Source organism: Cydia amplana, chromosome 6 (genome assembly GCF_948474715.1).
Source record: "Cydia amplana chromosome 6, ilCydAmpl1.1, whole genome shotgun sequence".
Taxonomy (NCBI): domain Eukaryota; kingdom Metazoa; phylum Arthropoda; class Insecta; order Lepidoptera; family Tortricidae; genus Cydia; species Cydia amplana.
In genome coordinates, this window is record NC_086074.1 from 16,241,500 (window position 1) to 16,268,795 (window position 27,296).

Genomic DNA, 27,296 nt, shown 5'->3' on the forward strand with positions numbered 1-27,296 from the left:
TTTTATTTTGATTCGATTGCGATTCGAACACGGAAGTAGTTGGTTTGTTCCTCGGTTCCTTTCGTACTGCATCGTATGAACTCGTTGACGAGCGTATTGTGAAATGTCTAATTGTTTTTTTCGAACAAGAGTATGATAATGAATGTCTAAATTATGGTGATAAACCGTTTGGATCCGGAATAAGGAAAGTAAATCCCTAAACATGGCCTCGAGGGGAGACAAAGGGAATGGAAATGGCGAGGAGCAGATTGTGGAGGTAATTGTTGGCCTAGATTTTGTTGAACAGTTAGGGGATGTGTTTTACGAGTTTGGGTATGTTTGTAGACGTTGGCGGAGGTGTTCCGCTGCTTCATATGTATGGAAAAGCTGGTGGACGCGCACCTGTGTCCGCACTGCTCGAAGCTGTGCTGCTATGCCTGCGTTCGGCGGTGGCTGACGGAGCAGCGCTCGCAGTGCCCTCACTGCCGCGCCTCCTTGCACCTACATGAGCTGGTCAACTGCCGCTGGGTGGAAGAGGTCACGCAGCAGATAGAGACCATGCAACAGACCAACTCTGCCACCCAGAGGGAGAGCTTTAGAGACAGGTCTGTAAACAACTGTTGTTGCTATGGAGAGTATGGAGTATATTGCAATCTGTAGTTAGACTAGTTAGTGTGAAAGGAATTGCGTTATTTCTATCCTTGACCTTTGTTTACAATGCAGAAAGATGGAATCTTACTGTTCGGTAATGGAATAATGCAAGTAGTTGTTGATTATAATAATAATTATTACCAATACAAAACCAAACATTAAATTTGATAATAATAAATATAGTGAGACTCGGTTTAGTGACATAATGGTTAGAAAAAAAAATAAGCAGTTTGTATTTATTGTTTTCACAGTAACAGAACAGATATTATAAAATTGACCATCCTATGCCTGTTGTATTAATTCTTATCCTCTAAATAATTAGCAGCATAAAAATTGTATAATAGAAGAGGGAACTAACAACATAATCTCTCAACTAAATCAATAACTTGATTTGAACAGTTTTATAACATATTATTATTTTTAGATGCCCAACGCATCAAGAGAAACTGACGGTATACTGTTGGACTTGTCGCCGGTGCATCTGCCACCAGTGCGCTCTGTGGGGCGGCACCCACTCGGGCCACACATTCAAGCCCCTAGAGGAGGTTTACGAGCAACACGTGACTCAGATCCGAGATGAGGTGTCTCAGCTTAGACGGAGGCTCATGGAGTTGATTAGTTTGGTGCAGGATGTGGTAAGTGAATTACTCATAAAAAAATCATTTGTCAATAAAAAAGTATTTACTATTTATAAATCATATGACAGTTAAACATTGATTAAAAATAAATTAACTCTGCAAATAAACTTGAATGCTATGTGCATTTAGCTATGTGTTTATAGTTTTTCTAAACTGTTATTCTTAATTCCTTTTTGTTATTACATATGCCTGTAAATTCCTACATACATACATTTTATACAAGGACAAAAAATTATTGTTCCATAAGAGGCATAAGAGCCTGTTTAAAATCGCAACCATATGTGTTTTTAAATCATCATCACATTTTATTACAATATAATATACAACTACATACACACAAAATATGTCGACATGAATGTCGGAAACATTGTTATTTTTTTTTAGAAATTGTTGCTAATTATATTTTCTCAACTACATATTCCTTTTCAAGTATAAAGAATTGAATGTTTACAAAAGTGTCACAAATATATTTTTGCAAATCCTTTGTGTTGAGCAGAAGCTGCTCTCTCTGACCCTGTGACCCCCTTACTGAATGTATTGTATTGTGCATGCAAAAAAAACACTTATATTTGGCAAGGATGTCACTTTGGCAGTGGGAAAGTTTACATTTCAGTACAAAATGTGTAACAATTTCAATTGGCAATGACATACATAATTACATATAACATAATCAATGAATTAATATTACTCTCAACTTCCGTGGTTCTAAATTTGCTATCTCAAAAACGACTATGAAGGCATACATTTAGAAATGAATATTGATTTTCTTTTCTGATCCAATAAGGAGACTAAAATAACATTCTACAATTTCTACATATCATGGAATGTTTTGAGAACTTTAAAACAAGTTGTAAGAAACAATTCTGGTACATGCAACAAATGAGAAAATAATTAATAATAGCAAATAAAGAAATATTATATGGCTAAAATAAACATAACTACTTTCTTGTTACTATACTTCCAGTTACTACTACTAGCACTATTGTAAAGATCTGTTTTCTGTCCCGTTAGGAGCGCAACGTAGAATCAGTCCGGGCTGCAAAAGACGAGCGCGTCCGGGAAATCCGCAACGCTGTGGAACTGATGATCTCCCGTTTGGACTCCGCGCTCAAGGCCAAGCTCCTCACGCTCATGGGCCAGAAGAACAGCCTCACACAGGAGACTGAGCAGCTTGAGCATTTGCTGCAGGAGATTGAGCATCAGCTACATGCTAGCACTAGGTACAGTCAGCAGCAGCAGCAATAGTTGCTAAGGTGTTCAAAATTGCCTTGACGCGCTTTTATTCTCTTTAACAATAAAGTCGCGTCTAGATCATTTGAACACCTCGCCCGCTTAGCAACTATTGCTGTTGACTGTATAGTCACTTACTGTAATATGAGTTGTTAGCAAGGTTTTATAATGCACACACTGTAGTGGCTCTACAAGGAGGATTGTGCAGATGTAAAATAAATAATATACTCGTATTCTAACTAGATTTTGTAAAGATAAAGACTTAGTGCCAGTTGCACCATCCGCACTTGACAGACTGATCAACGTCACCCGGCGGGCCGCGGAGGTTTACTATGAAACTTTCCATACAATAAAATTTAGCAAACTCTTTAATGATGAAAAACATTTTGGTGCAACTGACCCTTAATCGCATATGTATGGGACATGATGGGACATAACAGGCTTGAAAATTATCCCCATTGTCTTCATGGTCTCATACACAATGCCAAATGTGGTGTTTTGTCAAAATGTTGGGAATACCACATTGTATTTCCATCAGTTCGATTGCCTCGTAAACTACATGTGAATGTGATGTTCCATATTTGTCATTCTCTCATTCATTATCTAAATAATGAATGAGAGAATGACATGAAGATACTAATATCTTAATGAAGTGGCAAAATAAGGATATGAACCACATTCATATAATTAACATAAACATTCTGTCACCTAATTAGGGCTAACACTCATTAGCATTAAAATAAGGCTAATCATTAGATTCCAATGCTATAATAGCTTATATTATATTTCTACAGGTCTGAGTTAATAGCCAAGAGTAGTGACCTGTCGAAGATGATTCACCAAGTGCGCAAGAAACCTATGGCGAGCTTTGTCACTGCCCCAGTACCCGCGGATTTCCATAGGTGAGTTATGATGGCAATGACTTACGTGTTTTTTTATGCTGTGCTCAAAGTTAAAAAAAAAATAAAGCAAGAAAAATAGCGCGATTTAGGATTTTCACTACACAGAACACCGCCATCTAGTGTGGGATTCAGAAACTAAATAAATAGTTCATGCATTTGGGGTCATTATCACAAGAAAAATCTTGATAGCGCGATTTAGGATTTTCACTACACAGAACACCGCCATCTAGTGTGGAATTCATAAACTAAACACATATTTCATGCATTTGGGGTCATTATCACAAGAAAAATCTTGATAGCGCGATTCAGGATTTTTACTACACAGGGCAGCGCCATCTAGCGTGGGATTTGTACACTTAACAAAAATTTCATTCATCTGGGGCCAGTGAACGCATATAAACCATGGAAGTATTCTGTCCGCTCAATTATGACCCAACGTAAAGTATTCGATTGTAGGCGGTGCTTACAGAGTGTTCGAATGGCAACTTCAGTGCGGCCGAGATGACAGTCAGTGACGGATGGCTAAATTGGTTTATAAAAACTTCGTTTTTTTGTAATTAAAAATGTCTTAATGTGTCGTGAAGTGGTGCAGAAGTTGTTTTAATTCATATCAAGGACAGTGGAATCACTTTTCACTTGTAGTAAACAGATAACTTCAGTAAAATTTGGAATAAACATGACGACATTTTTTCAATACTACCGTGCTAAGCTAAAACGTAACAACTGCATACGACTTTCATAACAACATACGACTTTTTAAATTGCGAGGATAATAGGGATGGTTTTATGCCAAATGAAGTAGACTATTTTATTAACTTATGATTGGTTTAGGTATTTTCTATATACAGTAGAATCCGCTTATCATGACATTGAAGGGAAGTAACAAACATGTCATACTAAGCGGGTGTCATATAAAGCATAGTTGATAAACTTTTTATTTTATGTTTTCCAAATTAATCTCAAACTATTTTGTGAGAGATGAGTTTTATTAACCTTATACCAATTATCAACTTTCACCGAGAGTAAAAACTAAAACAATTTAAACGCCACAGACGTCCTCGCAGGGAAAGATGTGGGGCCGGCCACGAAAACCAGCGAATTTGTCAGTATAACCGGACATAATTCTATAAAAATAGTATTTATAGGTCGAAGTCATCTTATCCGACTTTGTCACAAAGAATTTCATATGAAAACCAAACTTCGCACAGTAATTGCGTCATAGTAAGCGGTTGGTCAGTATAAGCGGAGTCATAATAAATAAATAAATAAAAAAAACGGATAAACGGATAATAAACGGATTCCACTGTAATTATAAATGTAGTAATAAATTCCTTCTTACAGATTTGTATTTTCCTTTTTTATTTCATGAGATGGAGCTATAAAAAAACTACCTAGTTATTTCAAATTAATAATCAAATTTGGTATTGTCATTTTACATTACTTTCCATTCAGATTCCCACAAGATGCTATTCGCAGAGAACTATGGAAAAAAAGCTGTCCAATTAGAGAGACATGAAATTGAGTGGATGCCTGGCAAGATATCTAATGTTCTATTCATGAGATAACCCGTGAGATAATCATACCCGGTCTCCTATATGTCGATACATTTTTTTCTATCACGCTTTCACTGAATTAATTTAACAAATACACACATTATCTCAAAATGTTGATCATTTTAATCCACCCTCTACTGTCACATATATGTAGGTTCTCTCTCAAGCCATTTCCGTCAGTAGAAAAGAGCGGCGAATTTAGAAAATGTAAGCGCGCGAACGGTTATGGTCCCATACAAAATTGTAATTATGCGCCTTTTTCTACTGACAAACTTGCTTGACCGGCTATATACATATAAAATATTTCCATTGGAACTGAAAGTGGGGAATTATTGTGACTCCGCCTGTTCAAATGTTTTTGACCCGATTCGTGTACCCATGTAAATTTTGCAGGCTGTAGCCTGTCCGATTTCTAAGATCAAGTTCGCCATACATTTACTATGGCGTACTTGAACTTAGAAAAACGGACAGACTATACTAGTACGGCTACCATCAGTTTGGCACTGACAAACGCCGTCGAGAACGTAATTTACTTTCTATACATCTCGCTCGTACTCGCATATTAGTGCAAACGAGATGTATAGAAAGTAAATTACGTTTTCGATAGCGTAAATGTCAGTTTTGACACTGTCAGTGACTCATGGTACGGGCTCTGAACGTGACTTCGCACTGCCAGACAGATTGATAATAAAATATACAAAATACTTATTATAGCGGAATACATTTATACCTACAACAATGAATATTTAATTATGTTGAGTTAGTCTGTCATTTAATTTCATAACAACATTTTAACTAGTTATCTTTTAATCTGCATTAAATTATTATACGTGAATTATTTGACTGGTTCTTCAATGTATGGCATAAACCTATCCCTGTCCAAGTCATATTCTAATCAAATATGAACCGCGAACTCTCAGCGGCCAGTACGTACAGCAAGAAGGTTTTTAGCGAATTAATGTCGCTGATTGGTAGTTATTGACATAATATGCATTTCATCTACACTTAGCTGTGTACGTTAGTGTAATAGAGACAGGCTCTGTAAACGTATCGTCTTATTTAAATGTAGGCGTAATTGTGTATGTGTGCTAATTTGGCCCGAGAATTTGAACGGTAATGTTCCCAAAGGCGGTTTCCAGTTATATGCTTTCACTGTCTGGGGCAAATCTGGGGTCATTACCTACCTACTACCTACCTAGAAAAATATACTACTAATGTTATTATTATTATCCCCTTTTACCTTTATTTGTTAAAGAAGGGAAAAAGTAAAAAAGATGCGCCCAACGTGGGGCTCGAACCCACGACCCTGAGATTAAGAGTCTCATGCTCTACCGACTGAGCTAGCCGGGCTGTTGAGTGAAGTTACGAAATTAGCCATTGTTTACATTACCTCACTCAGGATTTTGGAATAGGTATAAAAAAAACCAAGGACAGTGGAGTCTTAATATTATCATGCCGCGATCAGAAAGGGATTAGAAATAACAGATTTCCATACACTTACGTCAAAATCAATATGGATTGACAGCTATCTCAATCCCTTTCTAATCGCGATTCAGTAATAATAGGGTACGGAACCCTAAAAAGGTTGCCAATGCTTCGAGGGACTAACTTTTTTTATTGAAATAATAGATAAAAAAAATGGATATTAATAAAATAGGCTTAAAATAATGGATATTTACGATAAATAGGTATTATATTTCTTTTAAAATTCAGTTTAGTGGGTGTAACAACGTGGTTTAAACTCTTCAAGTTCTTATTCCCTGACTGTAGGTAATGTTTGGATATACAAATAATTGTAGTTTGAACACAACTGAAAACTAAAATTATATAATTTACTTTCTGTACTTGTAAATAAATCAATGGGTAGGTACGGTACGATTAAAATTATCTCTTGCGACCTTGACACTTGTCACGCGACTTGCGTGCGTATGAACCGAATTTAATAATCGTAAATATAAAACTCACGTTGTCACGCGATAGCGCGAATTATATACGCGACAAGCAAATCAATAAATGTATCTAACTTATGTACCTACAGCTCTGTATGCAAAGATTTGAGGTAGGTATTTTATTCTCTTTTAAACTTTTCTGTTAGCAATGTTTAGTAGTTGCAAAAATTCCAAAAACCAAAGTAGCAAAGACACCAAATGGTTAGGTATTTTTAGGCCCAAGATACACTTGTAAGTTTTACTTTCGTAAGTAGGGACACAGCTATACTATAGAATGAGAGATGCATATCGTTATCTCATTCTAACAAATAGCTTTGTCCCTACTTACGTGAGTAAAACTTACAAGTGCATCACGGGCCTTAGAAGCACGGTCACAAAATGCTTGCTCGAAAGAAATCGACTCGAACATATTGCGTGACTATTCCCTTTAGGCATCATAACATATTCTAACATTTGTGTCATTTTCAAGCAAAAGGTAATTTACGTTACGGTCATAGAGATAGGATCCGAAATATTTCTTATCGATAACCGACGTAGGTACCTTTCGTCTGAAACGATTCTTTTTAGGGTTCCGTACCCAAAGGGTAAAAACGGGACCCTATTAATGGTACGGAACCCTTCGTCCGACTCGCACTTGGCACGTTTTCATTTTTATTTAATTCACAATAAATATTAGTACAGTTTGTCCGTGTTAAACAGCGAGATCGTCCCGAGCTACGACAGCAGCACTTTCCCGCTGACCAACTTCACGCAACTCCAGCACGCGGCCGCACCCGTCTACTCTGCGCCTCTCCACGTGAACGGGCTGTGCTGGCGTCTGAAGGTGTACCCGGACGGCAATGGCGTTGTACGGGGGAACTACCTGTCTGTGTTCCTGGAGCTGAGCGCTGGACTGCCAGAGACCTCCAAGTGAGTGGCCTTGAACTTGATTCTATGAGAAACTTTAGCAATATGTTGTTGTGTCACTCTACGCCTCTCCACGTGAACGGGCTGTGCTGGCGTCTGAAAGTGTACCCGGACGGCAATGGCGTTGTACGGGGGAACTACCTGTCTGTGTTCCTGGAGCTGAGCGCTGGACTGCCAGAGACCTCCAAGTGAGTGGCCTTGAACTTGATTCTATGAGAAACTTTAGCAATATGTTGTTGTGTCACTCTACGCCTCTCCACGTCAACGGGCTGTGCTGGCGTCTGAAAGTGTACCCGGACGGCAATGGCGTTGTACGGGGGAACTACCTGTCTGTGTTCCTGGAGCTGAGCGCTGGACTGCCAGAGACCTCCAAGTGAGTGGCCTTGAACTTGATTCTATGAGAAACTTTAGCAATATGTTGTTGTGTCACTCTACGCCTCTCCACGTCAACGGGCTGTGCTGGCGTCTGAAAGTGTACCCGGACGGCAATGGCGTTGTACGGGGGAACTACCTGTCTGTGTTCCTGGAGCTGAGCGCTGGACTGCCAGAGACCTCCAAGTGAGTGGCCTTGAACTTGATTCTATGAGAAACTTTAGCAATATGTTGTTGTGTCACTCTACGCCTCTCCACGTCAACGGGCTGTGCTGGCGTCTGAAAGTGTACCCGGACGGCAATGGCGTTGTACGGGGGAACTACCTGTCTGTGTTCCTGGAGCTGAGCGCTGGACTGCCAGAGACCTCCAAGTGAGTGGCCTTGAACTTGATTCTATGAGAAACTTTAGCAATATGTTGTTGTGTCACTCTACGCCTCTCCACGTCAACGGGCTGTGCTGGCGTCTGAAAGTGTACCCGGACGGCAATGGCGTTGTACGGGGGAACTACCTGTCTGTGTTCCTGGAGCTGAGCGCTGGACTGCCAGAGACCTCCAAGTGAGTGGCCTTGAACTTGATTCTATGAGAAACTTTAGCAATATGTTGTTGTGTCACTCTACGCCTCTCCACGTCAACGGGCTGTGCTGGCGTCTGAAGGTGTACCCGGACGGCAATGGCGTTGTACGGGGGAACTACCTGTCTGTGTTCCTGGAGCTGAGCGCTGGACTGCCAGAGACCTCCAAGTGAGTGGCCTTGAACTTGATTCTATGAGAAACTTTAGCAATATGTTGTTGTGTCACTCTACGCCTCTCCACGTCAACGGGCTGTCCTGGCGTCTGAAAGTGTACCCGGACGGCAATGGCGTTGTACGGGGGAACTACCTGTCGGTGTTCCTGGAGCTGAGCGCTGGACTGCCAGAGACCTCCAAGTGAGTGGCCTTGAACTTGATTCTATGAGAAACTTTAGCAATATGTTGTTGTGTCACTCTACGCCTCTCCACGTCAACGGGCTGTGCTGGCGTCTGAAAGTGTACCCGGACGGCAATGGCGTTGTACGGGGGAACTACCTGTCGGTGTTCTTGGAGCTGAGCGCTGGACTGCCAGAGACCTCCAAGTGAGTGGCCTTGAACTTTATTCTGTGAGAAACTAGCAATGTGCTGTTGTGTCGTACTCTGCGCCTCTCCACGTCAACGGGCTGTGCTGGCGTCTCAAGGTGTACCCGGACGGCAATGGCGTTGTACGGGGGAACTACCTGTCGGTGTTCTTGGAGCTGAGCGCCGGACTGCCAGAGACCTCCAAGTGAGTGGCCTTGAACTTTTGTGATTCTGTTGTGCTATGTCTGCTATGCTGTTGTGTCGTACTCTGCGCCTCTACGTCTATGTTGGCGTCTGACTGTGTACTACCTGTCTTTGTTCTTGGAGCTCAGCGCTGGATTACCGGCGACCTCCAAGTGAGTTTTGGGGCATTTCATATGAAGCGGACAGGAAAAAAAAGTGAGGTTCCCGAATTTGTTTATATTTGGTATAGTTCTTCTTCTAGTAGGTATAAAACCGGACGCCAAATATTTTTTATATATGACGTTTATTTTAAAAATTATGAGCTTTTCAAAAATTACCGTAATTGAAATTCCGATTTTTTGAAACTCGAATATCGCATAATTAAAATATATAACTTATTATTAAACCAAGCGTTTTGTATAGAATTTTTAATGATCTTTTCAGCGAAGAAATCAACTTTGAAAAATAAATAAAAAATAATGGTTAAAACCGGAAGTAAACTTTTCGAATCCATTTTTCAAAAACTTTGACCAGTTTTTTTTGTGTGGTACTATACGCCTCTGCACGTCAACGGACTATGCTGGCTTTGAAGGTGTACCCGTTACCCATATGTCATAGTGCGAGGAAACAATGTACTAATGTAAGGAAACAACTACTGGGAACTACCTACCTCACCTACCTGTGTTCTTGTAGCTGAGAGATGGCCTACAAGAGATCTCCGTGCGGTACCACATTACATTATTAGTACCTAAGACTCGATTAACTGTGCAGGTGCGGCCAGATCTAAAAGAGCGTATCTGGATCTGGACGCACGTTACCACTCCATTGCATGTTATTAATATTTTTCTGGAGCCACGACCATGAATAAACTATGAATTCGTTTGCAGATACGAGTACCGAGTTGAGATGCTCCACCAAGTCTCCCGAGACCCGTCCAAGAACATCGTGCGCGAGTTCGCGTCCGACTTCGAAGTCGGCGAGTGCTGGGGTTACAACCGGTTCTTCCGACTGGACCTACTGGCTAGCGAGGGATACCTGAATCCGGACACTGATACCCTTATACTGAGGTTTGTATTACTCATGTGTCCTATACTTTGAGGTCAGCAAGTGCCAGGTGCTGTAAAATATCGTCATGAGAGGATTGGAAAGATTTCGGATATTTCTCAATATTTTCTTTTGTCAGCTTTCCAAATTGGACAGTTCTAGCTTTTTTTTCTTTTCGCTACTTGCGTCACACATCTCTACACAAGACATATATCTATATATATGTATACCTGCTGTTACCTATCCATGTTTCGTACACTAAAATGTTAATTACTTAGTTATTAATGTTATTATATTGGACAGGTTCCAAGTGCGTCCGCCGACGTTCTACCAGCGCTGCCGCGACCAGCAGTGGTACATCAACCAGCTTATTAACATGCGCAGCCAGCATATCCTGCAGATTAACGATCTCAAAGAGGTAACTTATCATCTCATTACACAGCACTGCCTCAAGCGGCATCAAAGCCCTCTAGACATAGAGATAGACTATTTTCTACGCATCCATTATCTAAGGCCCACTTGCACCGTTCCACTAATTCGGGGTTAACCGGTTAAACCTGGAGTTACCATGGTTACCAGTACAATTTGACATTAGGTTAACGGTTTAACCGCACAACCCCGGGTTAGTGGGATGGTGCCAGTGGGTTTAAGAAACGTGAGCGTCAGGATGGCAAGTGGAATTCAGCGAATTACAACGAAATATTTACTGATCTCAGTGTACCTTTAATAGAAACCAGTGTACCATCGCCCACACTGTTAACTGTACATCGGTGGACCTCATGCTTTTTGTAATAAGGTCCACCAATGTACAGTTAAGAGTGTTACTGTTGTACCTCTCCCTAAAACGACGAAAGAAGAAAGACGCCTTATAGTTCGTTTTTTTAGCATTAGAAAGAACTTGCAAGAAGGTAAGCGATCTTGACATGTCTTTTAATTGAAAAACGCTTTTTAAAAATCAAAAACTATTACTTATGAAAGCAGAAGAATATAAATGATCGTATTAGATTCATAATTGTTACATATTTGCCGTAACTTATTTTTAAAATGTGTTTTTCAATTAAAAGACACATCAAGATTGTTTACCTTATTTCTAATGTTAAAAAAACCGGCCAAGTGCGAGTCGGACTCGCGCACGGAGGGTTCCGCACCATCAACAAAAAATAGAGCAAAACAAGCAAAAAAACGGTCACCCATCCAAGTACTGACCCCGCCCGACGTTGCTTAACTTCGGTCAAAAATCACGTTTGTTGTATGGGAGCCCCACTTAAATCTTTATTTTATTCTGTTTTTAGTATTTGTTGTTATATATAGCGGCAACAGAAATACATCATCTGTGAAAATTTCGACTGTCTAGCTATCACGGTTCGTGAGATACAGCCTGGTGACGGACGGACGGACGGACGGACGGACGGACGGATGGACGGACGGACAGCGGAGTCTTAGTAATAGGGTCCCGTTTTTACCCTTTGGGTACGGAACCCTAAAAAACGAACTATAGTTATGAAGTGTTCTACATTTGAATGTTTACCAATTGTTTTCCTTCCAGCGTCTGTCGCTCGAAATGTCCCGCAACTCAATGGCGGCGACCCGCGCACCGACAACCGCCACTCCAGCGGCGCAGGCCACCGACACCGACAACCCGGCGCAGAACAACCCCGTCGACGGCAACGCCGTCAGCGACGCGCTGTTGTTCGCCGGACAGTGGAAATACTCGCCGCACGCGACCGTCAGCGGCCAGCGGCTCATGAGCCCAGGTTGGTTGACAACAAGCAGCGATTACGTCACGATTTATTTTTTGCCGTCGACTGCAACGCCGTCAGCGACGCGCTGTTGTTCGCCGGACAGTGGAAATACTCACCGCATGCGACCGTCAGCGGCCAGCGGCTCATGAGCCCAGGTTGGTTGACAACAAGCAGCGATTACGTCACGATTTATTTTTTGCCGTCGACGGCAACGCCGTCAGCGACGCGCTGTTGTTCGCCGGACAGTGGAAATACTCGCCGCACGCGACCGTCTGCGGCCAGCGGCTCATGAGCCCAGGTTGGTTGACAACAAGCATCGATTACGCTACGATTTATTTTTTGGAAAGGATAAGCCTAGGTTGTGACATAGAGAAAAAAATACATAGAGTGCTCACTCCATACATCAGTTTTAGTACCAAAATGACTATTAGCATCTAGCATCGAGTAGCGGAACTATCAGTACTGCTACTTGACAATAGATGTAGCACCGACCGGAAAGTCTTATGCTGTTGAGATAAGACTTTCCGGTCGGTGCTACATCTATTGTCAAGTAGCAGTACTGATAGTTCCGCTACTTGATGCTAGATGTAGACACTAAAATTAATAGTCTGAACTGATGTATGGAGTGAGCACTCTTGTTTTACTATATTTCTCTATGGTTGTGACGAAGTTGGGTGACAGCGATATTAATCCTCAAATTATTTATCAGGATCCCTGACGCCGGTTCTGTTTGAAGAGTCCCGCAACAACGACGTGTCGTCCGCCGGCGCGTGCGGTTACGGCGACTACGGCGACCGCCGTCTGCCCGTCAACTTACCGTCTACTTCCAGGTATTGTACGATCTAAAATATAAAATGGGGTCTGAAATACTTTCGTCAGGATCCCTGTCGCCGGTACTATTCGGAGAAGCCCGCAACTACGACGTATCGAATAGGATATTTTTTTTTTTGTCAAAATTGAACTTCAGTAATTGTTCATTAAAAAGTTAGGGAAGGTCTTCTGAGGAAGCGTTCACGTTTATTTATAAAGTAACCCCCTTACTCATAAACGCGCTACAAACCTCAATTAGCTAATAATCGTTTGTCCTTATATGTCATTTTGACTTACGTATTCGTAAGAAAGGCATAAAACATTTTTCACAAAATCAGGCCCGTAAAGTAGGATGAATAAGTGTAGGGCCTGAGTGGACGCTCGAGTTGGGCGTGCAGCGGGGCGGGGCGTGCGGCGTGCATGTTAAACAAATGCAAACATATAGGAGCGGCCTTAGTGCACGCTGCTTAAATCACTTGTGAGCCCGACGCTACCCTGCACGCCCCGCCGAACGCTCCGCTTCGAGCGTTCCGCACTCAGGCCTTACACTTACACTAAGGGGGTAAGTGTTTATCGGTGCAGGTCGGCGAACTCGCTCGGCTGCGGCGGCTTGGGCGCCTCGGGCGGCGCGGACAGCATGGCGCTGGTGAGCCTGCACACGCTGCTGAGCGCCGCCGCGCCGCCGCGCGCGCCCGAGCGCCTGCCCAGCAAGCTGCCCCGCCAGCACCAGCACCAGCACCAGCACCCGCACCAGCTGCTGCTCGTGCAACACCACCCGCACCAGCCCAGCAAGGACGAGCTCGCCTGTGGGTAGCCCGTACACCATACCACAGAATAAATAATAGTACTAAGTACAGACGACTCACTCTGCCCAGCAAGCTGCCGCGCCAGCACCAGCACCAGCACCCGCACCAGCTGCTGCTCGTGCAACACCCGCACCAGCCCAGCAAGGACGAGCTCGCCAGTGGGTAGCCCGTACACCATACCACAGAATAAATAATAGTACTAAGTACAGACGACTCACTCTGCCCAGCAAGCTGCCGCGCCAGCACCAGCACCAGCACCCGCACCAGCTGCTGCTCGTGCAGCACCACCCGCACCAGCCCAGCAAGGACGAGCTCGCCAGTGGGTAGCCCGTACACCATACCACAGAATAAATAATAGTACTAAGTACAGACGACTCACTCTGCCCAGCAAGCTGCCGCGCCAGCACCAGCACCAGCAACCGCACCAGCTGCTGCTCGTGCAACACCACCCGCACCAGCCCAGCAAGGACGAGCTCGCCAGTGGGTAGCCCGTCCACCATACCACAGAATAAATAAGCGCCACTTGCACCAACCGACTAACCCGAGGTTAAGCGGTTAAACCGTTAACTCAGTGTCATATTGTATTTGTAACTTTGGTAACTCCAGGTTTAACCGGTTAACCCTGGGTTAGTGAATGGTGCAAGTGGGCCTAATAGTACTAAGTACAGAAGACTCGCTCTCTAATAAAACGCGTCTGTTACGATCAGCACAGTTATGGCCGCTAGGTGGCGACAGCGCCACACGCGGCTTATGGCTTTCCCTAAAATTGGGGCGGAACGGGTGTACTTTTAGCAAAGCGACGAAATCGCGGAGTGAGCCACGCCTGACCATACCACTTAGGGATTGCTCCCGGTACTGGTTTTCTATACAAATACGGTACCGGAACCGGGATTTCCCGGTTCACGCCATACAAACGCAGTACCGGGAGCACTCTCTAATACCACTGACTGTGACCACGAGCGATCACATTATACGTCTACTCTGAAATAAGTATTTTGTCAAAAATTTCATTTTTCATACAGGTTCTTATTGACAATATTTTTCTTTCAATAGTCAACTAATCGACTCGTTCACAATTCTAACAAAGCCGAACACAATGAAGTTTTGTTGTTTTACTACCAGAGGCTACGGCCTGTCGTTAGATCAGCCCGATAGGACCTATCATACTAAATATTGCGTTATCACCCAACCTGCATAAGTATGTGAAATTTCAGCTCAATCGAATAATGGGCAGGGGGTCTAATTTAGCTTGCAAGATTTGATTACATACGGGACAGATGAAACTAAATAAATGTTTGTTTAAGAGGCAACAGGAGTGGTCATTTCTCCATACAAACGTACTAGACTGTTTCCTCCGTGGGTTTTGAAGCTAGAGCAATGATTTTTTCAACACAGATTAATATTGTCAATATCTGTGTCGGACCGTTTTGCTTTTTTTGATATTTTTGTTTTTTAAGGCGCTGCCCTTCAACAATGGCCAAAATGGCCTAATTAACTATGCCGCAATGAGAGGCGTGGTATTCAAAACTGATATCAATTAGCCAAAAAAGCAAAACGGTCCGACACAGATAATTTCATAATCATTTAGATTTCCAAATTTGGTTACGATTGGTTGCGTTTTGGAGGAGGAAAACAGTCGAGTACGAAACCTCGATTTTTGAGATTTTTACGCAGGATTTTTCGCCTTGTCCGTATTGCACTAGTTTTAGGAGCCGCTTCCGTTAGCGAGACGGGTATACTTACCTAAAATATTTAAATCTCAGCTCCTGTTTCGTCTTAAAAAGGGATAACTCTAGTAAGAAGCGTTTTGTTGCCAATGATATTATATAACCATAGATAGGTTATACTCATACTTGAGGAGCACAAAAAAATACTTCCATATTTATTTCTGTGCCTACGAAAAAATCTGTTATTTTTGGTTAATGTTCTCATTCCATCCATATTTGTCACACTCGTTGTTAAACGTAAGGTCGTCTCTTTCTCTTTCGGTGTGTGGGAGCTCGTTAGCACGTGCACATTTCTCGCTTGCCTAGCCGCGTCTAAAGGCAACTTGTCCAATTTGTCACAAGTTAAGCGCTTCAATTTTGGAACGCCTATAACAGGGATGTTGCGGATGCCAATTTTTTGACATCCGCGGATGCGGATGCGGATGCGAATTTTTAAAGGCTCACATCCGCGGATGCGGATGCGGATGTCAAGATAGTACCATAAAAAACGTCAAATATTACATTTTAGTAATTTTTATTTCAAAAAACCGGCCAAGTGCGAGTCGGACTCGCGTTCCAAGGGTTCCGTACATTAAGTCCCACTCACGCTTGACTGCTCATTTCTAATAGGTTTTTTTAGTTAATGACTAAATTACCTAGCAGTCTTACGCCAATGCTAAGACGTTCCTGTACCGACCTGTTCCACATCCGCATCCGCATTAAATCCGCATCGATTTTATGCGGATGCGGATGCGGATGTTGAAAATCATGCGGAAGTTCCGCGGTTGCGGATGCGGATGCGGATATTCGCAACATCCCTGGCCTATAACCTATCTTGAGTTATAAATCATTGTTTGTTGCAGCAGCGGCGTCAGTGCCGGTGTCGGAGGGCCCGCACACGGAGGCGGCGCTGTGCGCGTCCATGTCGTCGCCCGAGCTGCACGCGAGCGCCGGCGCGGGGCCCGAGCCGGCGCCCGAGCCGCAAGAGCCCTCCGCGCCGCCGCTCGCCTCCGAGTCCAGCAGCGACGCGGGGGTCCGTACCACATGTGTATAGTTTGTAGCTTTCTAATAGACCCCGAAGGCTAATCCTATTGTCTATTGTTAAGAAAAACCGCTCGTGCCACGTGCCACAACCACCTGCATAAAAAATCGGTACTTCGGTTACTGAGTGCCGGCGAGTCGAACGCTACAGAACCAGTCTAAAATGTGTCATCGAGATGCGTAACAAAGGCGCGTTATCGGAGAGCGCACCTACACTGGTTTTTTGAGCGTTGGACTAGCCCGCGCTCAGGTGCCAAATAGAATATTTGCAGGTAAGTAGCACGTGCGGTTTTACTGAACAATAGACAATAGGATAAGCCTTCGGGGTCTACTAGAAAGCTACAAACTTATACCTAGATATACAGTGTGTGGCCTATAACGCGGGCGAAAAATTAAAACGTAGATTCTACTCCTCAAACAATAAAACTTTTGTTCAACAACTTTTTGAAATTATGTAGTCTTAAAATTGTCCCTTTTTCAAACAAACTAAATAATATTTTCAATGTACTTTAAATTCCGTCTAATTGACATTGCCCGTCAGTCTTGTCACCGTACAGGCATAGTCAATTTCGTAATACATTGCGTGTTCGATTAAATTTTAAAGTGTTTTAAAATACAAACCACAAGTTATTTTTAAAAGTCGCTGAACAAACATTGTCTAGTTTGAGGAGTAGAATCTACGTTTTAATTTTTCGCCCGCGTTATAGGCCACACACTGTATATCTATACTTGGTCAGGCTTGGTCTTGATCTTGAGTATAGGCCACACACTGTATAGCCGTGTACTCGGCCTCCATGATAGACAGTGCCACACACGTTGGCCGAGTCGTGGCCGCTAATGTCAACATTTACCGGTCGAATCTTCTTTACTTGAGTACCATTACACCGCGGGTTCGACGCCTGCGAGCAGCGAGGCGGCGAGCGAGCAGCTTTTGTCTAGAAAGCAGTTTCATTCAAATCTATACATTTCAATCGAGCGGACGGCGCGAGCGTTGGCTGCCAGCTTTAATTGAGTCCGCTGTCTCACTTATTTTGTGGTACGTCTTAATCAACCCGTCAGCTGGATTCCGAACTCTTATATAAAGAGTAGATAGCTACATTTTTTCTATAGGATAATAGTATCCTATAGAGAAAATCACCACATAGCCTATTTCAGTTTAACTGTAAACTATAACGTACACATTTTTAAACCCCGACGCAAAAAGAGGAATGTTATAAGTTGACGCCAATGTCTGTCTGTCTGTCTGTGGCATCGTAGTTCACATACGGATGGACCGATTTATTGCCGTTTTTTTTACGTGAAAGCGAGTTTCATTACGGTAGTTCTTAGCTCGATCGATCCAGCAGTTTGTTTTGCGCAAAATGTTGTTATAAGGGGCTATTCATAAATTACGTGATTTCAAATGGGGGGGGGGGGGGGGTGTCTGGACATCGGAAAATAGATGACGTAATTTATGAATAGCCCCTAACCGGTAGATGCGAAAACCTTGATGGCGAGCTAATAGGGGTTAGGGAAGCCCTTTAATTTATTATTGTGCGTATATTTTCCATAGGACCTGATGTTCAGCGAACTGGAAGTGTTCACGGATGAGAACAACCCATGCCACGCCGACGACAACTCCAACGAAGAGAATGACGTCGACGAAGAAACTATGTCGGGTAAGACCGGCTTTAAGACTATTTTAATATATCATTAGTTGACCCTATGACGGCTAAAGACGTCAATTGACGTGCGCGGCTACAGCCCAATATCAACCTTCGTGCATTCCGACAAGGCTCACAATGACACGCCGCACACTATAGGCGTGGCGCAAAGGGTTAAGAGTATTTGAACACCTCTTTAGTTCTTTTCAGGTTTGTATTTCGTCTCCGATTCTGTTTCTATCTTAAGACGAGATTATGTATGGTTAGCTCATAATCAAAACCTTCCCATTTGTAATCCGAAAGATTTAAAATCTTCATCCTTGTCCAATCTGTACCCACACAGCAACTATAACTCAAATGAATCTCCCGGTTCCTCACTTCGCTCAGCGCGTATGCTCCACTATTAGTTTAAAAGTCGTTCTATTACGATAGGCTTAATTATTTATTTTTGAAATACATCATTGTTTACATATAAGCCGAAATTTGCCAGGTAATATTGAACGGGCTGTAATGATACGAGTACAGTTGCCCTTTTAGATAAAGTATTTATTATTCTTAAGAACCTTAACCTATGTCACGTAACTCGACCGTTCGATAAATTTCCTCATTTTTAATATGTACCCATTCAGCTCATGGTTCTAACGCAAAACATCGGGTGACCCAGCGGGGCTATTGATACATTCTGAGATATACTACACACAAGCGAGATATCCATCTGAGATATTCATCACTTTGATAGATTTTTTTTTTAATATTTTCGGAAACGGAGCATAACTGTCAGATTTATCGCGAAAATGGGACATGTATGTCGATCTTGCGTAAACATGTAAGCTTGTTTTTCTATAAAGTAAATATCCAGCGAGGATTTTGGGGTCTGCGTTTGTTTGGAGAGCGGCCACGTGACGTCATCCCCTTTCGTCTTAACCCTTAAATACATGATTTTTTCGTTTTGCCCGAAATTAATATATATATCACATAATTGTTTGCCGTTTCTAGGAAAAATAGTAAAAAAAAATATATCATCGATTTTCACTGGGAAATCAGTGTTAAAAGTTGCATAGTCTAAATCATATTTTTGGAAATATATAGCTATTAGTAAGGGGTATAGGAAAAATCTTAACTGCCAACAGAAAGGTACACTATTTGTGATGTTCCTATGATAAAATATGTAAATATAAAATAATTACAAACCCCGAAAAATCTGCACAAAATCACATACTAAAAATCATCAACTTCCAGGTTTTTCCAAGTTTTCCGACATTTCGTCTATAAACAAATGTAACTTTTATAAATTAAAATACTGCGTAAATTTATGTAATAATTCGGAAAATTTATTAGTTTTACTATTGAAATAACATACAAGAACAAATAGAATTTGTTTAATAATGCATAACATTTGATGTTTATGTTGTGTGTATAAATGCATCACTATGCATTTAAGGGTTAAGCGCGTCGCGACTAGACTATCTACTATCTGTATACGTAAGGAGCGCGGAGGGGAGTAACCGGTGGAATCATTGCTGCGTCCTTAACCCTAACCTTCCCCTCCCCTCCCCTCCCAGACGTGTCGTCGGGCACGGGCACGTCGTGCAGCTGGTGCGCGGAGCAGCCGCGCCGCGTGTACTGCGCCTACCGCCACCGCCGCCGCGCGCAGCCCTACTCTGCGCGCCGGCAGCGCCCGCAACAACACCAATAGACACACGCTAAAGCTTTGGATTCCTACGAAAACGGTGCCGTCATATAGCGGCCGCAAAAGACGGCCGTCTTTACGGTGGCCACATGTGGAAAGTACCACGGCGTCATAACACACCGTCATCCACCAAGGTCAAAGCGGCAAATTTGAAAAATGTAGGCGCGATGGGATAACGTCCCATAGAAAATTTGAATTTCGCGCCTTTTCCTACTGACAAGATTTGCTCGATCATCTATAATTTACTTGGAGGATGAAATATCACCAGAAGAGGAAAATAATCGTAGTACGGAATCATTTATTCAAATCTCGTGTCATTTATTCAAAATGGCGTCACCGCTATCTAATAAAACGTTCACGAAACTATCGACACCGTCATGACGGCCGTCATCTTACGTTACGTTGACAATCAACGTCACGTAACGCCGTCTAGGAAACCGCGCCATCTTGTTTACATAGACAACGTTCTAGTGACGTCAGTCAACGCTATATAGCGGCCGTAATATGACGGCACCGTTTTCGGAGGAATCCAAAGCTTAACAGACCCCTCAACTCTCACCAGCGCTATATCGCCTCGACGGAAACCAAGGCACCCACCGACACCGTCCGATATCATGACTAGCTTATCTATAGACGGTCAAGCAAATCTTGTCAGTAGAAAAGGCGCGAAATTAAAATTTTCTATGGGACGATATCCTTTCGCGCCTACATTTTTCAAATTATCCGCCTTTTTCTACTGACAAGATCTGCTTGACCATCTATAATTTCTACCCGCGACTTCGTCTGCATAGAATCAATACTTTCATATCCCACTGTTAAAGTACCTAAGTTTTACGGAATGATTTCCGGGATAAAATCTATTCTATTTCCTTTCCTTGGACTCAAACTATGACCATACCAAATTTTATCTAAATTGGTTCAGCATTTTAAGCGCGAAAAATTTGTTTCTTGTCAGACAGACAGAGTTAATTTTGCACTCATAATATAACGATATTGAAATGTTGAAAAGTCAGAAACGCCTGGGAGTTCCAGGTATTACATTTGGAAGTGCTGGAGTTGAGGGGTTAAATAATAACATCCCGAAGCCACGCGATTGCCAAGCCTCGGCAGAAGAAAAAAAAACATTTGCGTAGGGACCGATAGTTTTTAGGCCAGAGGACTACCGCGAAAACCGAATTTCGCAAACTCTGGGGATCTTTCTCTTATACTCCAATGAAGGCGTAATTTGAGTGACGGAGAAAAATGTCCGCAATTTGCGAAATTCGGTTTTCGCGGTAGCCCCTCAGAGCACACCGGCTGCGTTTGCATAGACGTGTACGGTATGTGCTTGCACAGGCCTTTAAGGTCTCTGCCCACTCCACCGTATCATACCATAACCGTGCTATGAAGAAAAAATTTGTATTAAAAAGTATGAGACTATGCCCACTAGCCCGTTCCGTCACCGACCATACCGTAGCGTGCCATGCACGGACCGTCAAAAATTGTCGGCGAGGATATTTTTCCGGTGCCGAAACGCTCCGTGCATGGCACGCAACGTTGCCAGAACGGTGCGTGCAGGCGGCGAAACGGTGAGCATACGGGTTATAACCGCGTATGGTGACCGTTCTAAGCCCGTTATAAACGCGTTGCCATATTTCTTGCTCGCTCTTGCCAGTCTAATACCGTCAGTTTTAGAAGACGCACATTAATTTGAATATTAAAATGGATGACGAAAAGTAATAATCCGAAAATACGAATTACAATTTAAATAATTTTCTTGTCAAAAGTATTCGATTGCTCTTCTTAAAAGTCTGGCTCACGCGAAAACACAGATGAAACTATTATACAAATAGCGTTCGGCGCAATGAGCGTTCGGCGGGGCGTGCAGCGTGGCGTCGGGCTCACGCGTGATGTGAGCAGCGTGCACTAAGGCCGCTCCTATACGCTTGCATTTGTTTAACATGCACGCCGCACGCCCCGCCTCGCTGCACGCCCAACTCGAGCGTCCACTCAGGCCTTACACTAACGGTAACGCCGGGTATGAACACTAATGCTACTTGTAGCCTACCTCGTGTCCCACTGCTGGGCAGAGGCAACTCTTTTCCCGCCAGTCGCTATACTAGTGGCTCTGTGAGCTGTAGACCTCGCGAGCAGAGCTTAAAACTGAATAAATGTATGGCAAAAATATTTATTAAAATATAGGTATAGTACATGTAATATAAACAAAAAATTAAAAACTACATAAAGCTACAAACAAAAATTAAACGAATACGCTTAACCCGCGCTTGATAAATAAAAAATACAAAATTTTTAATTTTTCAAAATAAAAAAATTAAATAAAAAACAACTATACGAAATTTAAGTATAAAAAAATACAAAAAGTTATGTAGCAGTATACAGTTACTGGGGATGGAACCAGGGACCTCCCGATGCAAACAAAATAAGCGAACGTTTGCAAAATACGCCATTATAGTTCTTACTAAAGCTGACGAAATTTAGCTACTCATTCTCAAGTAAAAACTAAATATCTAAATACCGCCAAAACCAGCGATACAAATTTTCTGAAGATTTGACCATTTAATCTATAAACATATCTCAAAAAGAAAAAAATCTCTTATGATACCGATACGACTTTTGTTTAGGCGGGAGCTATCACGACTCCGCCATTTTGAAAAATTTCCAAAAACCGGATAGACAAAAAATTTTTATTTAGTCATAGAATTCGGTCACAAAATTTCACGAAAATCGGTTAAGAATTGCGACTTGTAGAGGAGAACATCCGGACATACAAAAGCAAAATGCCCGAGTCAAAACGTAGACCTTCGCTACGCTTCGGTCAAAAATACGTGGAGGTGTACGCCCATCAGAAGAAAACTTATTACAGAGGTTTGGTAAACGTGTAGCGCCACAGAAATACACCAGATAGAGATAAATAATTATAGTTCGATCAATATTATCTGGCAGTTCATAACTGATTGTACATTTTAACATCTAAAATTATTCTAAATTCGATTCAACAATTGTTTCATCAAGCAAAGGTAAAGGGAAGGTCGCTGTGTTATGTTATGATTATGTTTATTTGTTTCGGTAACTTATTACAAAGTTAAATTATTTTAGTTAAAAAACAGAATTGAATAATTTCGGTAGAAGATTTATCTATACTAGTTTCTAACAACTTATTTTATTAAAGAGGTATATATAATGGTTAAAACACCTAACAAGCTGTGTTAATATTAATGTTTTTGTTTTTTTATTTTAAATAAAAAACATGCTCTTTGAGATTCCCAATGTTCTAATTGTACTCGCTGATGAATGCCGAACTATTTTAAACACTTGGCTTTACACGGCAAGGTGAAATATTTACTAGCATCTATCATTGCTCAAGCATATTAGAAGATTTACAGGCTAATAGGGTAGGTGCGTTAGTTTTCGACCAGCTCTAGTTTCCGTCCACTTGAGGAAATTTGAATATAAACCTACACTGCTGCACAATTCGTACGTATTGCAATCCTTAATGTCAAAACGATATAGATATAAATAAAATAAATATAATTTATTAATAAAATAGATATTTACATAAATAGCAATGTAAATAGATATTTACATAAAAATGATATTTCGGAAGTAGAAAATTAAAAATCAAATATGTATAATATTTGCGAATCTGTCGAGTGGACGAAAACTAGACCATGGACGGAAACTAGCACAATGACCCTATGTACTGTTAAGGTTGATTATATGTTTTCATAAATAATCCCAACAAATATGTCTACTACGACTATCCGACGAAGCCATAGAATTAAAGCTATTTGATGATATGTGTTCCAACACATATCATCAAATCCATTGGATAGTAAATAATTAGTTGTTATTTCCAAGTGGTGAAAAATACCGTTAAATTTATAAATAAAATAATAATAACATACTAGTTTTATTTTATTTGCTATGCTTAGAGTACCTACGTTGCTAGTGAGTATTATTCAATGGTTTCTAATTTATTTCATAGTTTATGTACAGTCACCCGTTACTGATAATATATGTGACATGCTCTTATTGCGTTATAAATAAGAATGTGTTAGATATTTTTGTGGTTTTCGTTGTATAACATATTATTGCAGGGGACTGTACTTATTAGATACGATTATATTCTTCATTCAATTTGTTTCTAAGTTAGCCTTTTACATATATGTAATATTTTTTATAAAATTACAATGTTGTTACAATTTATTGTGGAATCGTGGGTGAATTAGAATTTTGGTAAATGGTTGTATCTACATCTGTTGCATTGATATTAATTTTAACGTTTGCAGGATCTTTCTGTCCAAATAGTTCTATAGTTTTCAATCACTCTAATGCAGTGGTTCCTAACCTTTTCAGTCCGGTCACCCCTATGACTAATTAGGGAACCTGATTTTACCCCTGCTCCCAATGGTAATAAAAAAATTAAACGTGTACGTTTGTTGTATTGTTATATTAGGTTAGCTTATTACCCCCGTAAAATACCAGTTTTACCCCCACGGGGGTAATTACCCCCAGGTTAGTAACCACTGCTCTAAAGCTTTAGCCCTTGCTACACGGTCGCCAACAAGCCCCTCAGACCGCGTGGCCTTGGTCTGGACGGACCGTGTAGACAGTTGTTTCCAACAAAATTTGACCAAAACTGACCAAGGTCAGACCAAGGACAGACGGTTAGAAGGCTTGTCGGCGACCGTGTAGCAAGGGCTTATGACTAGTTAAATTGCTGGCAATTTGTGCCTGTGATTTAGTTGTCCGTTGTACGTGTGCAGGTGAAAACGACATCGAGGGCGCGTGCGCGCTGCCGAGCGCGGCCAGCTCGGACCTGATTAACCGCCTGCTGTGCGCCGTACACGGCGGGCCCGACGCGCGCCCGGACGACCAGGCCACCGACATGCTGCTGCTCAACCTGATGCGGATGAACGGACTCACCAAGTCTAAACATAGTCAGTTGTGTTATCATTTTATTATAATTTGGTCAATGTTTTAAACGGACTACGTATACGGGTAAAATTTTGGGAAAAAGTAGAAGCGAGTTTTATCTCGCTAAAATCGAAGCATAAGTGTAAGGCTTGAGTGGACGCTCGAAGCGGAGCATTCGGCGGGGCGTGCAACGTGGCGTCGGGCTCACGCGTGATGTGAGCAGCGTGCACTAAGGCCGCTTCTATACGCTTGCATTTGTTTAACATGCACGCCGCACGCCCCGCCCCGCTGCACGCCCAACTCGAGCGTCCACTCAGGCCTTACACTAATCTGAAGAAGCCTGAGAAGGATCGTCATTTTATAGAAGACTAAATATGTACTTAAAAATACTGCAACAATGCCATGTTCAATCAATCATTCTTAACGGTCAGTGATGTTTAAGGTTACCGAGAATGCCTCGCGTTTAAGAGAAATCTTTAACTGTGAACACAGCGAATTCTCATAAAGTCTCTAAGCGTCGAAACGCCAGTGGGAAACATTTAAAGTCATCGAGTTTATGGGTCACGAGGACCTACAAGAAAAGATAAATTAGAATGTACGAGATCGTAATAAAGATTCCTTTTTCAGGTCCAAAGCCCGCGTCCGAATTCACGGATCCCATCCCCACATCCGACACGTCGACGAAGCGCAACTGGGCGCACGTGCGCGGCGCCGGCCCCGCGCGCAGCGCCCCCGCGGCCGCGGGCGTGACGCGCCGCGCCGCGCAGCGCGCGCGCCGCCCGCCGCGACCGTCCACCTCGCCCGGACAGCTGCGGCGCGCCGCCGACTGCAGACCCACCTGCGGTAACTATTGCGGATGACGATATAAGTAGCTCTAGAAACAAGATGTTGTTAGGAATTTCAGCACGGTTCTTTATGACTACTTACAAAAACGTTCAGACGTGACGTGATAATGGCGAAACGAAATTATACTCACCAAAAACTAGAAATAATTTTCGGCACATAATTTTTAATTGCTCGATTAGTTAATTATGGTTTTTCGAACGGGCGACACAAACTTTATTTGTAATAATTTACTAGGTTATGGCGATACTTCAACCCTTTTAATATTAGCAGTCTGCGCTGCGAGATTCATTTCTCGGTAGTGGTTTTGATAATATTTAGAGAATCGAATATGTTCTAAGTTTCTAACTGTTAGAACGGTCTCTTCTTGTCGAGATTTTACATTGCGTTTAAAATCAATCAAGGTTTTCATTACAGATTTATTCGTTTTATCCGGATATCAACATAATCTAAATCCGGATATCAACAAAATCTAAATCCGGATAATAAATCGGACGGATATCCGGCTGAAACGGTTATCCGCATATCCGGATTGCAAGCCCTACGTGACCTGAAAGCGAAAACTTAGCATTTGCGATCGCTGGATCTAAATCCAGCGGTCGACAATATTAAGAGACGATACTGATTATTACGTTCACTACCCGCCCTACTACTAATACTACTACTAATAATAGGGGCCGTGGGATGTTTCCTGAGCCCGCCGGGCACGCCCGAGCGCGCGCAGCCCTCGCCCGCGACCAGCGACTACGGCTGGCCGTGCGGCGCCTCCCCCACGGAAATAGTCACCAACGTCGACTCCATGCTCGACTACAATGTGAGTAACTTTCGCATACTTGTATTAAAATTACTCGGACAGTCGTGCTGTAGTGTAAAATCATCTATTAAAACCCTTATTGACTTAGCAGTAGAGTCCAAAACTTTTTCTCTTTCTCAATCCAACCACAATGCGCTCCCGAATGAGTTATTCGGCTCTCGTCCGATTTCGACCTATACACAGAACAAGTAGAATGGCGATGCGAGCAGGGTACGTGTCGCCGCCGGTTATGAGCAAACGCTCACATGCTAGTACTCGCCCGCGCTGACCGAAAAACGTAAACATGCCTTTTGCGCCACAATAACGTTCAGATTAAGAAGCCAGACATCAAATCTGTCTAAAGGAGGCGTATCCATTCACCAGGAACACAAGTTTTTACTACCGTTGCGCGAGAAATGTGGAGAGGAACGAGCGGCGACACCGGTTCCGATACTAACTGCGCGCGATAGCCGTTCTAACCTGCTTTAATAATGTTCTGTGGACCTATATCCCTTTGAGCGTCATTTGACATCTTTGGTCAAGGAGTTGTTTGCTGGCACCGATAGAATTTGTATAAAATGTGTCGTTACATGCTCTTGTTCTCTGCAATTTTTTATTTAATTTCCAGGACACGATATTCGACATCCTCCTGAACAGCCTGTCGATATCGTCGCCGTGCGAGGCTCGTCCCGCGACGCCGCCAGTGGCGCCGTGGTGTCCGCCGCCGCACAAGGACGCCGACGCCGAGTGACGGCGCCCGTGGCGCCGCCGCGGCCGAGAGTACCAGCACTGACTCTAATGGGACGT

At 42.5% G+C, this 27,296-nt stretch overlaps 1 protein-coding gene and 1 non-coding gene across 2 annotated transcripts; one reads left to right on the top strand and one right to left on the bottom strand.

Moving 5' to 3' along the window:
- On the top strand, nt 1-27,296 carry LOC134649160 (uncharacterized). The gene is made up of 19 exons (XM_063503874.1): nt 1-256; nt 325-584; nt 1,055-1,265; nt 2,280-2,488; nt 3,293-3,400; nt 7,602-7,811; nt 10,342-10,521; nt 10,802-10,916; nt 12,045-12,252; nt 12,950-13,070; nt 13,633-13,860; nt 13,908-14,018; nt 14,066-14,175; nt 16,426-16,595; nt 18,156-18,261; nt 24,703-24,876; nt 25,481-25,696; nt 26,371-26,510; nt 27,118-27,296. The coding sequence occupies exons 1-19, from the start codon at nt 203-205 to the stop codon at nt 27,238-27,240; spliced, it is 3,054 nt and encodes a 1,017-aa protein (XP_063359944.1). The 5' UTR covers nt 1-202; the 3' UTR covers nt 27,241-27,296.
- Nucleotides 6,231-6,303, bottom strand: Trnak-cuu (transfer RNA lysine (anticodon CUU)). The gene has a single exon. It is a non-coding gene; the product is annotated as a tRNA-Lys (tRNA).

Excerpts from the sequence above, each read along its gene's own strand:
- LOC134649160 (XM_063503874.1), top strand. The coding sequence starts at position 203 with ATGGCCTCGAGGGGAGACAAAGGGAATGGAAATGGCGAGGAGCAGATT. Across the intron at positions 10,522-10,801 it reads ACTGATACCCTTATACTGAG|GTTCCAAGTGCGTCCGCCGA; the intron begins GTTTGTATTACT and ends TATATTGGACAG. Across the intron at positions 14,176-16,425 it reads CAGCAAGGACGAGCTCGCCA|CAGCGGCGTCAGTGCCGGTG; the intron begins GTGGGTAGCCCG and ends TGTTTGTTGCAG.